This window comes from Ciona robusta, chromosome 11, assembly GCF_009617815.1.
Source record: "Ciona robusta chromosome 11, ASM961781v2".
Classification (NCBI taxonomy): domain Eukaryota; kingdom Metazoa; phylum Chordata; class Ascidiacea; order Phlebobranchia; family Cionidae; genus Ciona; species Ciona robusta.
The window spans coordinates 1,996,903-2,009,126 of NC_143245.1; the positions used below are offsets into that span (position 1 = coordinate 1,996,903).

The following is a 12,224-nucleotide window of genomic DNA, read 5'->3' on the forward strand; positions in this document are numbered from 1 at the left end:
TGTTCGTCTGGTTTGTTTCTTTCAATTAAGCACAGTGCAATTTGGATAGGTGGCTGTCGGACCAGTCGAGGATATAATAGTTAATATGATGCAGCTTTTACCCTGATATTCGACAGTGCTGAGAACTTAAAACTGTATGGCTGACAAATGCGTCAAACATATTTTCTGGCGTCACAGGTTGAAATTTAGGGTAATAGTTAAGTGAAAATATCAAAATGTCGAGCCGACGAACTAAAAAGACGGTTAAAAAGCGCGCCCAGCGTGCAACATCCAATGTCTTTGCTATGTTCGATCAAGCTCAAATTCAGGAGTTTAAAGAAGCTTTTAACATGATCGACCAAAACCGTGATGGATTTGTTGATCACGAAGATTTGAAGGACATGCTGGCTTCATTGGGTAAGTTGTGTATATGTAGAAGTTCTGTAATGATAAAACACTGACCAAAATTACCATTATTGTGTTAATCCGTACAACATTTGTGCTTCTAAAATGCACCAGATTAGAAAGTTTAATTTTTCCTTGTATAGAATATAATACATAAACTATAGAACGCATTTCTGCCATAAAACACAATTTTTGTGTAGTTTTGTTAAGTTTTTCCAGTTCAGGTACATGTATTGTATTTGATTTTTTTGCTAATATGTGATACAGTTTTGAGTTTTTATTCCATTTTTAGGTAAAGAGGTTTCAGATGATTACATTGAGAAAATGTGTGGGGAAGCCCATGGTCCAATCAACTTTACCATGTTCCTTACAATGTTTGGCGAAAAGTTAAACGGCACTGACCCTGAGGAAGTTATAAGGAACGCCTTTGCTTGCTTTGATGAAGAAGGCACCGGAAAAATTAACGAGGATTATCTCCGAGAACTTCTCACTTGCATGGGTGATCGTTTCAATGATGATCAAGTGGATGAAATGTACAGAGAAGCTCCAATCAATGCTAAAACTGGTGACTTTGACTACATAGAGTTCACAAGGATTCTAAAGCATGGCGCTAAAGAAAAAGATGACATTTAGATACTATTAATAGTTGTATTCTACTGTCATCTGAATATATAATGAATCGATATTGGCCGATATAAGTACGATGGTCTGTCTTAAAACCTAGCACTCCTGAAATCAGTTTTTTTTTTAAATAAAAACTGGTTGTTCTATTATTAAGGACTATGAAATGGTTTTGGCATTTATATAACCTTTGTTATTGGTGTGTTAACGCTTACTCAGATTTGCCCATTATGTTGTTAGTGTTAGCAAAACGTAGAGTGTACTATTTCAACTGCATAATAATAACCATAGTTAATCAATTTAATTGGAATATGTCTTTAATCGAAACCTAATATAATTGTATTTTTTTGATTTGAAATTTGATGCTGTCATTATAAAATAATCATCTGCACTTTTTTTCCTGAACAGTTGTAAATAATTTTTATGCCACAAAGTCACACTATGGGGTGATATGGTATTGCCTTGATTTCAAATGTAACTCTAAAACTTTGCATTTCAGGAGACTTATTATTATTTTTTGAGTGAGATTTTGAGTTAACTTTTTTCCGAGTGTTGACTTCAGTACAGAATGGATGACAAGGAGTTAAAGTATTTGGTGGTTGATAAAAACATTATCAATGACCCTGCCAGACAAGCAGATTGGACCCAAAAGCGCTTGGTGTGGGTACCTTCCAAGGAACATGGATTTGAAGCTGCCAGCTTAAAGAGCGATAAAGGTATTTAACATTTTCATTGCAAACAGAACACCCAATACATTTGATACAATAGTTTTCATGTTCAAAACGTTTTGGTTTGTATCTCAAATTTTAGTAATTTTGGGAGTTAAAATAGTTAGTTTGTTTGTATTAAAACTGATCCTCCAAAAAAAAACAAGTTTTGTTCAACATTTTTTACCAGATTTGAAGAGCTAAAACTTTTTACACAGTATCAGCAATGTTTCATGCAATTTGTTTCAGGTGATGAGGTTATTGTGGAACTCACTGAGAGCCAGAAGAAGGTCACACTAAACAAAAATGACGTTCAGAAAATGAACCCACCCAAATTCACAAAAGTCGAGGACATGGCTGACATGACGTGTTTGAACGAGGCTTCAGTTCTGCACAACCTAAAGGACAGATACTACTCTGGACTTATATATGTATGGGCTAAAAGCTATATGGTTACAATTTACTCATTTAAAAAAATGGTATTCTTTTTCAGACCTATTCTGGTTTGTTCTGTGTGGTTGTGAATCCATACAAGAACTACCCAATTTACACTGAAAAGGTGATTGACATGTACAAAGGACGAAAACGACATGAGGTCCCACCCCATGTGTATGCCATAACAGATTCCGCATACAGAAGCATGCTCCAAGGTGTGTATATAAACATTAAACATGTATATATACCATGTAAACAATATTCTAACAATGTGTATTCATGTCCATTTGTATTTTACAGACCGTGAAGACCAGTCTATTCTTTGCACGTGAGTAACAAATTCATTGTATTCGATAACTTATATGTATATAATACAAAATATGTATGTATTTGATTTATTGCATACCAGCAATTTGCGTAAATTGGTTTAGCACTTTCTGAATTCGTACTGCTACGAACACCTGCACATTGAAAGCAGCTCAAGTGCTGACATTCCTTTTCTTCCTGGAACTTTACGCTGTTTACTTTTGACCATGAAACTATTTCCACCCAACAGAGTAGTCCTTTGTATAAGGATAGATGTTTGGTTGTAACTGATACTGTAAAGATGTTAAGTTATGTTTTGATTAACAGAGTGTGTGTGTGTTACAGCAGTAATACTTTAGATGGCCTGTACAAATGCCCTAGATTTAATGACTTAATTGCATTGCTCATGCACATATATACTGATTAAAGACAGGCTTTGCACTTGACCATTTAAGGAAATACATGCTGTCTGCTTTAGTACGCCTGTGCTTTACCACTCCCATTACAACTATGTAGTATCGCAAGCCAAATTTGAAATTAAGTAACAGATGGTCTGTGAATATGTTTGTTGATCACATTCATGCTTTGTTTACATTTTATTGCTCAAATCTTTGTTTGTTTAATGATTAATGTCCACCATAATGAAAGTGGATTAAGGTAGCTGGAAAGACGTAAGTGGTTGCTGAAAGTGCCTTCCTTTGTTTCTTTGATTGTAGAATAAGTTTGTTGCTGCTGTGTAATTGTAAACAAGTATTAGAAATATGCGCTTACCGGGGGAAATTGCGTCACAGGAAAGCGCATCACGTTACCATGTGTTGTTTGTTATAAACATATCTGCCTGCCGATCAAGTATATCTATATAATTGCCTGACATATGCACCATTTTGAGACGACCCTATAATTTTGAAGCGTTGTTTTATGAAAACAGCCTATTTAATGGCAAGGGCAAGGGGTGTAAGGTTAGTTAAGCACCCTTTCTGTTTCAATTGATGCCCTCTAACATGAAATCATGACTATAAAGTGAAATTACGGCTATAAGACCGCGAGATTTCGGCACAGTTAAGCAATTACGGTAGTGGTGTTTACTGCTTGTAATCCTGTTTGCGTAACACGTCGTCTTGGTGCAATAATAACTTAACATTAGGATGATAAAAATAAGCGGGTCACCTTCATAATTAAATTAAGGTCGTGTCACTTGTGTTTAGAAGTCACTTTTCGCACTGTCGTGACGTAAATGAACAAACACTTGCATGTTAATGGGCTGTAGCTGTTACACAATACGTTAAACTTGGCCGCCCGCCAACTCTAGTTTGCCGTCTGGGGAATTCTGACCCCGGATCACATCGTTAGCAACTAATTAAAGCTTATGCCTGGCTTCGTTTGTATAAGGATACGTGTGTTTGTCATTGGTTTTGAAATCGCTGACTAATATCCTTCCGTTAGCAGTTAGGCTGCGCGTTGTTTTAGCTTTTAGCATATATTTATAATGATGTAAACATGCCCACGGATAATTAAAACACTATCAAATCTTTAAGTTATTATTTGTTGCGACCGTGATAACCCGCGGAGTTCCCGCTGCAGGCTATCTCAAGCACCTGCCATTTCGCCTTATTTGGTGCGAGCGTCGCTCCTTTTTTTGGCAGCCCGGTTCCGCTTCGAACCGGCATATGTGACGTCATCTTTTTGTGTCTGCTCTTATTGGGCGCCGCGCGTCACGCTCTAACGGTGTGGAATTACGTCGGAGTTCGTTGAGGGCTCTCCGCCCAGATATCTGACAACGACGCTGAGTTATCTCGTAACTGTTTTGAACAACGTCCCCCGGAATTCTCGCGCTGTTGACTAATTCTTTCTCCACTTGTGCGGCCTTACATCATACAAAGTGCGCATTGTAGGAAAGGGATTTTGTTGGTTTACTAACTATCTACACCCCGTTTGTAGTAGATTTACTGAAGTGGATATTGTGAAACATAGTTGAACTTAAGTATTCTAAAACATCTCAACCCAATAAACTTTAGCACAGTTCTGTGTTAATTGAATATAACACTGCATGGTTAAGGGATTAATCTTCTAATGGGAAAATGCCATAAACCCCAAATTGCTAATTTTACTACCAATGTCTGTTAACTGTCTTGTCTGATTTTCATAGACATTCCTTGAGCTAGACCTTCTATGAGAATGAGATGTTAGGGTTAGTGGGCCAAATTTGGTCTAAATCACAGGTCCCTTGGTATGCATTACAATAGGGCCTTACCCATGTATAATGCAGGTGTTTTTTACACAACCTGCTTAACCCACACCAGGGAAATTCTCCCAACAAGTTAATCCATATTACCTGCCAAAACATTCGCAAAGGAAAATTTGTATAAATATTTTATGACCAAGCCAATGTTTATGTAAACTTTAATATTGTTTCTTAAGTTTTTTTTTTATAAAATAAAGAAGGATTTTTTTTTATAAAATAGCGAAATGAAGTATCACAATAAGAATAAAACATGTTTATTAAAAAGTAAAACTATTTATTAATGAAGTTTAAGCCAGTATCAATGCAAGCCAGTTAAAGAAAAAACAAAAAATTATGCCTTATGTAGTCATGTCTTTCTTGAGTGAAATAAAGTGTAGACTGTAGACGGTGATTTTATTATGTTATATGGGTCAGGTGAGGTTAAATTTATAGGGCACAACCTGCCAGAGGACCTAAAATATGCTTTGTGGACCCATCCTATAAAACTGATACATTTCCATGCAATATTTTTACACTTTTTTATTTTAGTGGTGAATCTGGTGCAGGAAAAACCGAAAACACAAAGAAAGTGATCCAATATCTGGCGCATGTTGCTGCTTCACCTAAAGGCACCAAAGCCCATGGAGCGCCGGTAAATTTTGCATTTCTATATAAGGCTTCTATATATTCTAACTATTGTGTGATAGAATTATTAAAATAATAACAAACTTAAACGTAATTTGTGTCCCTAATTATGCCTTACTAAAAGTCAAGTCTTATACCAACTATACTATTTTATCGCAATTAAAATTGTTTACTAATTATTCAGGATTTCAAGCAGGCAAGTTTTAAAAAAATAAAATATTTTAATTTCACTTGATAATTCGAGATTATTTTAATTGGGTGTTAATTGAATTATGTTATGTTTGTGTTTTCTTATATTTTATAAGTCTTGAGAGTGGTTACCTATGTTATATTAACCCACTTGTTCTTAAGTTAATAATGTTGTTTTCGCGAAAGTAGTAGTAATAGTATGTAGTTATCCAATATATTCTAGAAGCTGATCTTCTGGGGTAAAAGTGGGATTCGTTTTAGAAAATTTATAACGCCTGGTAGTAATAGCAACCCATTTTTGAGGGATTAACGAATCGAATTGTACCTATATCTTCTAGTTTGTTAATAAACATAGAATAGGTTCTCAGAAGCCATGTCAATTTTACTAAAAATAAGCTAGCTCTCCTTGTCAATCCACTCTCCTTCTCTCTTACTTTTCAATTCCTCTGTCACTCTATAGGAAGGGTATAAACTATCCTATTGAACAAACTGCTTCCTTTGGAAACCGAGTCAATGGCTTTAGAAATGGGCGCTGATGAATTGTACAATTCCCATTAGGATACATGCTTTCATTGATTTGTATGGTGTATAGTGGAAATTGAGTCGGCATTAAGTATGTGTGCGTTTTTATGAGTGTTTGTATGTTAGTATGGCCATTATATATTATGCTGTGTTTTGTATGGCTGGAGACCAATGTTTGCGTTTTATCAAGTTTACTCAGAACAAAAGTAAACATTCTGAAAATAGGACAATACATCAATCATACTAATTAGCTTAACTGACGTACTTGATTTGTTTTGTGTTGCTAAACTGCTTCTGTATGTTCTGTACACAAACAAATTAATTTATTATATACATATAATATTATTACATCCTTTCTGATACAGATGTAGTGTTTGTTGCAAATGTCTTATTTGTGTAATTGTTTTTGATGCTTGATCAATCTAATTTTCTACAAAATAACCTTTATTTTAAGGGTACCTTCTTAAACTTTCAAAAACGTGCCCCCCTAATATACTATGCAACATCTATTTCACTTATTCTTTCTATATTAACTTTTCCTTTCTTTTCATCACAATCCTTTCATCCCTGTTTCTTCTTCTTAAGGAGCCTGAGATACCAACAGAAATTATGCATAGCGTTGAGTATGAATTTTGCCGAAAGCACGAAATTGTCCGCCCTTTAAAACCTATAAAGCTTACCTGTGTAAGTTAGCTGCACCTTTGCTTGTAGTTCTTGTCAACACATTTCATCAAACACTGGTTTTCAACCTGGGCCTTATAAAAGTGTTATATTTTAAAAGGTAAGCACTTGGGGGAATTGGGGTGTTGGCCAGAGTTAAACCGATAGACCAAACACCTAGGGTGCTGCCATATGGGCCTAAATGTTAAACCCAATTTGAAAATAGACATGATTATAAAGCTTCTACCGCTGGAGTGGGAACAGTATCAGACTCTAAAAATAGTTCAGGTTGAAATTTTTAGATATTATAACAAAATATTAAAGATTTTGTTACATTTAGTACATTCATATTAAATCTAAAGTGTGATTGCACAAAAGGTTGAGAACCACTGTTGTAAGCAAGCAGCACCATTATCATGCAAGTTGATGCACTATAGTGTTGATGTCCGTGGGAACATTTTAAATTAATCACTCACTTAAGTGTGTGTGATTGATTAAACCCTTTGACCTTAGAAACATTGACAAGTTTAAACTGAAACAGCTTAATTAAATATTTTCAATAATGACAATGTTATCAGTAATCTCAGTCTTTTGTGTGTACTTTTGCCCACTATACCTATTCCTATACTTCTATGGGTTCAAATCCATTTTTGAAATAATAGACCTGAATTTGCATGATTTATGTATTTGTTGTTTGTTGATGGTAATTAGAGTCATACACATTCAGTGGCTTACGTGAGTACAAAATGCGGCACATTGTAATTTGCATGGAATCAGTTACTAATTAATTAAACTTCATTTTAGATTCTTCACTCTTATCGTTTAACATGTAACGCAATCAAAATTTGTTAAATTTGTAACAAAAGTTTTGGGTATATCGTATATATATATTTTTATCATTATATAACATGATCATGCATTGGATTTTAATCAGTGGCAGACACCCAGGGGCCATAAAGTAAATATGAAAGTGAAAAAATAACTTTTTTTTTTTTCATTCGTAAAATATTGTTTGTTTTTACTTGCAATTATAGGCATGTCTCGCCACTGATTCCAATGCTAAAATATCCATTGGTAACAAAAGATCAACCAAATGGTTTTGATTAACCAGAACTAATATTATGATTAAACAGAATTAAAATACCTAAAATTATTAAAAAGTAACAATAGTATAAGAAGGTTGGGGTAAGATGGGCCATGAACTCATTCTTTCTTGTCCCACGATTGGATAGAATATTTACAGAGTAATATAACAATATTCTCATTACTCTAAAAAAGTGTTGCTAATTGTTAAAAACATGATTAAAAATATGAGTAATTATACTAATTATGTGATATCCATCTTACCCCACACCCACAGTACTATACTTATTTTAAAGCAATAAATTCTCTAAAAAAAACTGTTTAAAATTGGTATGGAGCAATTATATTAATATCAGTAAACAAAAATTATCTGCAATTGAGGACTTAGTAAATATTTACCAAATAACCACTCCAATCAACACTGGGGTTTGATTTGATATTTGCATGTGAAAGTTCTGCATATTTATTTACAATACAGTGTATTGGTCACTGTCGATACTAAAATATACAGTTTTGTTTTCGTGTACAGTGGCACAGCTTATAGATTATGTTTGATAGACAATGGATATAAAAATTCCTCGCAAATAAAGCCCCAAATTATTTTCTTGCCTAAACAGTAATATTACAAAGTCATATTAATTGTGTTTCAAGTTTCAACCCCAATTATTTTGGATTTATTTGGCCTACTGCTTGTCATAGACCCTGCCTATTTTTTTAATAGAAAATTTATGGCTGTGCCACTGGTCCTGCACCCTTTGTTATGAAATAAATTATTACGCTAATATAAAATATTGACACCAGTTTAAATATCCAGGGTGAATTGGAACAACAGCTTTTACAAGCTAACCCAATTCTTGAGGCTTTCGGAAATGCCAAGACCGTTAAAAACGACAATTCCTCCAGATTTGTAAGTAATATGTGTCTGTAATATGCTGTAACAAAATTGTGACCGTTTTATTGTTTTATAACAATATATAAAAAAAAAGAAAAAAAACAAAAAAAACAAACAAAAAAAAACAGGATTGGGAAAAATCAATTTTAAAGTAATGGAAAAAGTTTTATTTTTAAGAGTAATGTTAAAGTAGTAATGAAATCCTAATATGTTGTGTTTTGCAGGGAAAATTCATCAGGATTAATTTCGATACATCTGGTTACATTGCTGGAGCTAATATTGAGACCTGTATCCTTTTGTTTCAATTATTTTGGCTCCACCCACTAAAACTAACATGGCATACCTCAAATATCACTGAAATAAGAAATAAATTTTATAAGTTTATTTTTAAAACATTGGCACCTTTAGGAGTTGCCCCGTTATCCCATAAAACATTCCTATATATGAGAAAACACTTGCTTAAGTTTATACTGAAGCCACACAAAGCAATAAAAAGTTTGGTTTCCCTTTGACTTGACTTTGTTTTATATGCTTCCCTATTTGACGAATTGCTGCATATATTATGCTGTGTAAACTTAATTAAAATGTCTCTTTCCTTAATTTAAATATCATAGACTTGCTTGAGAAGGCTCGCGTACATCAACAAGCTGGTAATGAACGAACTTTCCATATTTTCTACCAGTTACTTACTGGGGCAAATGATCAGTTGAAACGTAAGTTAAAGTCATTATTATTACTGGAGTTATTGGATATCATGTTGTTATTATGCAAAAAAAACAACAGTTTTTGTATATAGTACATATATCATAATATCAAATAGGTAACAGACATAAGTTGTTCTGTATAAGATTAGAATCTGTTTGAATAAGAGACTGATAGTTCTAGGTATTGGCAAAATATCTTTTTGGTACACCGGTATTTGTTTGCTGCAGATGAACATCTGTTTTACATGTCGTTTGATCTGAATTCTTAGTAATTATTGTGCGAAAGTAACCTTTTGTTTGTCGCTGAGTTCTAAGAACTTGAGCGGAAATTAAAGTTTCTTAATGTTGCTGTTTCATATTACTTTGAAACACTCAATTCTGGTAATGCTCTTGCATTACCCTGTGCGTGTATGGTGGGCAGATTTTGTTGCAAAAGTTATACATAAAGTGTCAACATAAATATGACCTGGGTTAAAGAACAATTTTTTGGCGGCCCAAAAACAAAATGCTTCAGGAATAAAAGTTGTTTTGAAACAAAAAAAATTGTTCAACCTAAATTTTGCCCATAATTTTTGAATTTTGCCCATAATTTTTGCATTTTTTTTAAAATTTTGCCCATAATTTTTGCAATTTACAAATATAAAATATATATATATATATATATATATATTTAATTTTTTGATAATTTAAAAACAATTTTCAGGTGAACTTATGCTTGGTGACATCAGTAGTTACCGATTTATTTCAAACGGGATGCAGTCCATCACTGGACAAACTGATACCGAAGTTTTCCAAGAAACTTTGAGGGCGATGGAAATCATGAACATTTCCCACCAGGATGTTAAAGGTATGTCGGATTCCTGTGCATCATATATTACTGGAGGTTGTTTGTTTGTTGTTTAGGAGTTATGGCTTTTAGGTGGGGTTGTGGCTTTTTAGCGGGGTGCTGGGGTTACAGGTGGGTCCCAACTTGGATTCTCCAAATTATATTCTGCACACCAAAACAACTTTTAATGCACAAATAAAGCTCTTTTCCTGTGGACCTTACAATATAAAAACTTTAAAAAGCATCTACACACCAAACTTTTTAAACTAGGTAAAAATGCCACTTTACCGGACCGTCAATTGAACTACATTGTTTGTTGCAAAATTTATTATTAATACATATTTCCCACTTAACGGTTAAATTCATTTTAAAAATTTTGTCTCTATCTTGTATTCCAGCTATGCTGAAAGTGGTCAGTGCAGTTTTATCTTTTGGCAACATGGAGTTCAAGAAGGAACGATCATCTGATCAAGCAGCCATGCCAGATAACACAGTCGCACAAAGGATTTGTGCTTTACTTGGAATAAATGTTGTTGATTTTACCAAAGCTTTGCTTAAACCAAAGATCAAAGTGGGCAGAGATTACGTGAATAAAGCACAAACAAAGGAGCAGGCATGTCACTATGATAACTAAAATATTAACTGCTGTGGTATGTCCCTATGAATTTAGCCCTGATCTAACACTAATATTGTTGGACGATTCTCATTGCATCAGACCAGAATACGCCAACAATATACCCAGCGAACAAAAATTTGGTTGTGTGCTCATATTAATAGTGTATTAAAGATATATAATATATTTCTATTTTAGAACAAAATCTATTTGAAGTATAAACTGATGATGCTAATTATTTTGAATAAAAAAATTATATTTTTGTTTTTGGTACACCATTATATTTTTTTTAAAAACTATGCTTTATTTCTTAGGTTGATTTTGCTGTTGAAGCTTTGGCTAAAGCTTTGTATGAGCGACTCTTCCGTTGGTTGGTGGACAGAATTAACCGTTCACTTGATCGTACAATGAGACAAGGGACAAACTTTATTGGAATCTTGGATATTGCTGGTTTCGAAATCTTTGAGGTTTGAAATTTAGAAATTAGTTTCTGAATAAACTGTTGACATTTTAACGGCAGATATATTGTATAACCATTGTGGCCTATCTTCGGAAGTGGCAGACTTCAACATGGTTAGGTCCATGTAGTCTCTGGCTAATCTCAGGTCTAATGGTGTGCTTTGCCATAAGAAAAATATGTTGAAAAAAATGCTGTTAAAACAACATCTTGTGTTAGGCTTAATTCTGGTTTAAATCCTGTGTATACTGTGCTGCTACACCATAGGACCTCACTCATATAGTATAAATAGAACCTCATGTTAACATTAATGAGATATTCTCAGCTAAACAGCTTCGAGCAGTTGTGTATCAACTACACGAACGAAAAGCTGCAGCAGTTGTTCAACCACACAATGTTCATATTAGAACAGGTAATCCCGGTTCAAAAATAACGTCAGACTTTTATTTTTCATGTATTCCTTGGGATCTGTCTACAACTGAAATCTGAAATGCACCTTTTTGTTCGAATGCCACAATTTTTATTCATTCGAAATGAAAAATGAACATAAAAAATCACATCTACATCACAAAAACAAACACACGAACTTACACCCAAAACAATAAACACCCATACAAAATTACATTTACAACGAAAAAACTGTCACAAAATTACACCTACAACAATACAACAAACACCCAAAATTACATCAACAATAAAATAAAACAAACACAAAAACTGAAACACCAAAAAACACCCAAAATTGCACCACAACACAACACACAAAACAGATCAACAGTTTTGAGCAACTTTGTATCAACATGACCAATGAAAAACTACAACAACTCTTCAACCATACTATGTTTATACTGGAGCAGGTTTGTTTGCCATGAATCTGTTGCAACCTTTGGTGCATTTCAGTTGCAACGTTCGTAACATGGACACGCCGTGTGTTAATCCTCAATTTGGGGACACCTCAA

General features: G+C 33.9%; 2 protein-coding genes across 10 annotated transcripts in view; both read left to right on the plus strand.

The window, feature by feature from the left end:
* On the plus strand, positions 1–1,504 carry LOC149727741 (myosin regulatory light chain 12A-like). The gene is made up of 2 exons (XM_089888189.1): positions 1–396; positions 677–1,504. The coding sequence occupies exons 1-2, from the start codon at positions 216–218 to the stop codon at positions 1,015–1,017; spliced, it is 522 nt and encodes a 173-aa protein (XP_089744315.1). The 5' UTR covers positions 1–215; the 3' UTR covers positions 1,018–1,504.
* The window catches only part of LOC149727742 (uncharacterized), a 26,774-nt gene continuing 16,052 nt past the window's right edge, over positions 1,503–12,224 (plus strand). For 2 of the 9 annotated variants that reach the window (XM_089888103.1, XM_089888100.1), the window contains exons 1-14: positions 1,503–1,721; positions 1,962–2,143; positions 2,206–2,362; positions 2,448–2,475; positions 5,224–5,326; positions 6,616–6,714; positions 7,402–7,425; positions 8,588–8,680; positions 8,890–8,953; positions 9,280–9,378; positions 10,073–10,216; positions 10,594–10,808; positions 11,123–11,275; positions 12,036–12,122. In XM_089888103.1, the coding sequence (XP_089744229.1) occupies positions 1,574–1,721; positions 1,962–2,143; positions 2,206–2,362; positions 2,448–2,475; positions 5,224–5,326; positions 6,616–6,714; positions 7,402–7,425; positions 8,588–8,680; positions 8,890–8,953; positions 9,280–9,378; positions 10,073–10,216; positions 10,594–10,808; positions 11,123–11,275; positions 12,036–12,122 (1,596 nt within the window). In that variant the 5' untranslated portion in view covers positions 1,503–1,573. Of the gene's footprint in view, positions 1,722–1,961; positions 2,144–2,205; positions 2,363–2,447; positions 2,476–5,223; positions 5,327–5,503; positions 5,516–6,615; positions 6,715–7,401; positions 7,426–8,587; positions 8,681–8,889; positions 8,954–9,279; positions 9,379–10,072; positions 10,217–10,593; positions 10,809–11,122; positions 11,276–11,590; positions 11,678–12,035; positions 12,123–12,224 lie in introns of all 9 variants that reach the window. The other 7 variants (XM_089888101.1, XM_089888106.1, XM_089888102.1 and 4 more) reach the window with 7 other exon arrangements.

What these genes read in the sequence shown, in the direction of transcription:
- LOC149727741 (XM_089888189.1), top strand. Translation starts at nt 216, where the DNA reads ATGTCGAGCCGACGAACTAAAAAGACGGTTAAAAAGCGCGCCCAGCGT. An exon ending in GGACATGCTGGCTTCATTGG is followed by an intron (nt 397 to 676) that starts GTAAGTTGTGTA and finishes TTCCATTTTTAG; the next exon opens with GTAAAGAGGTTTCAGATGAT.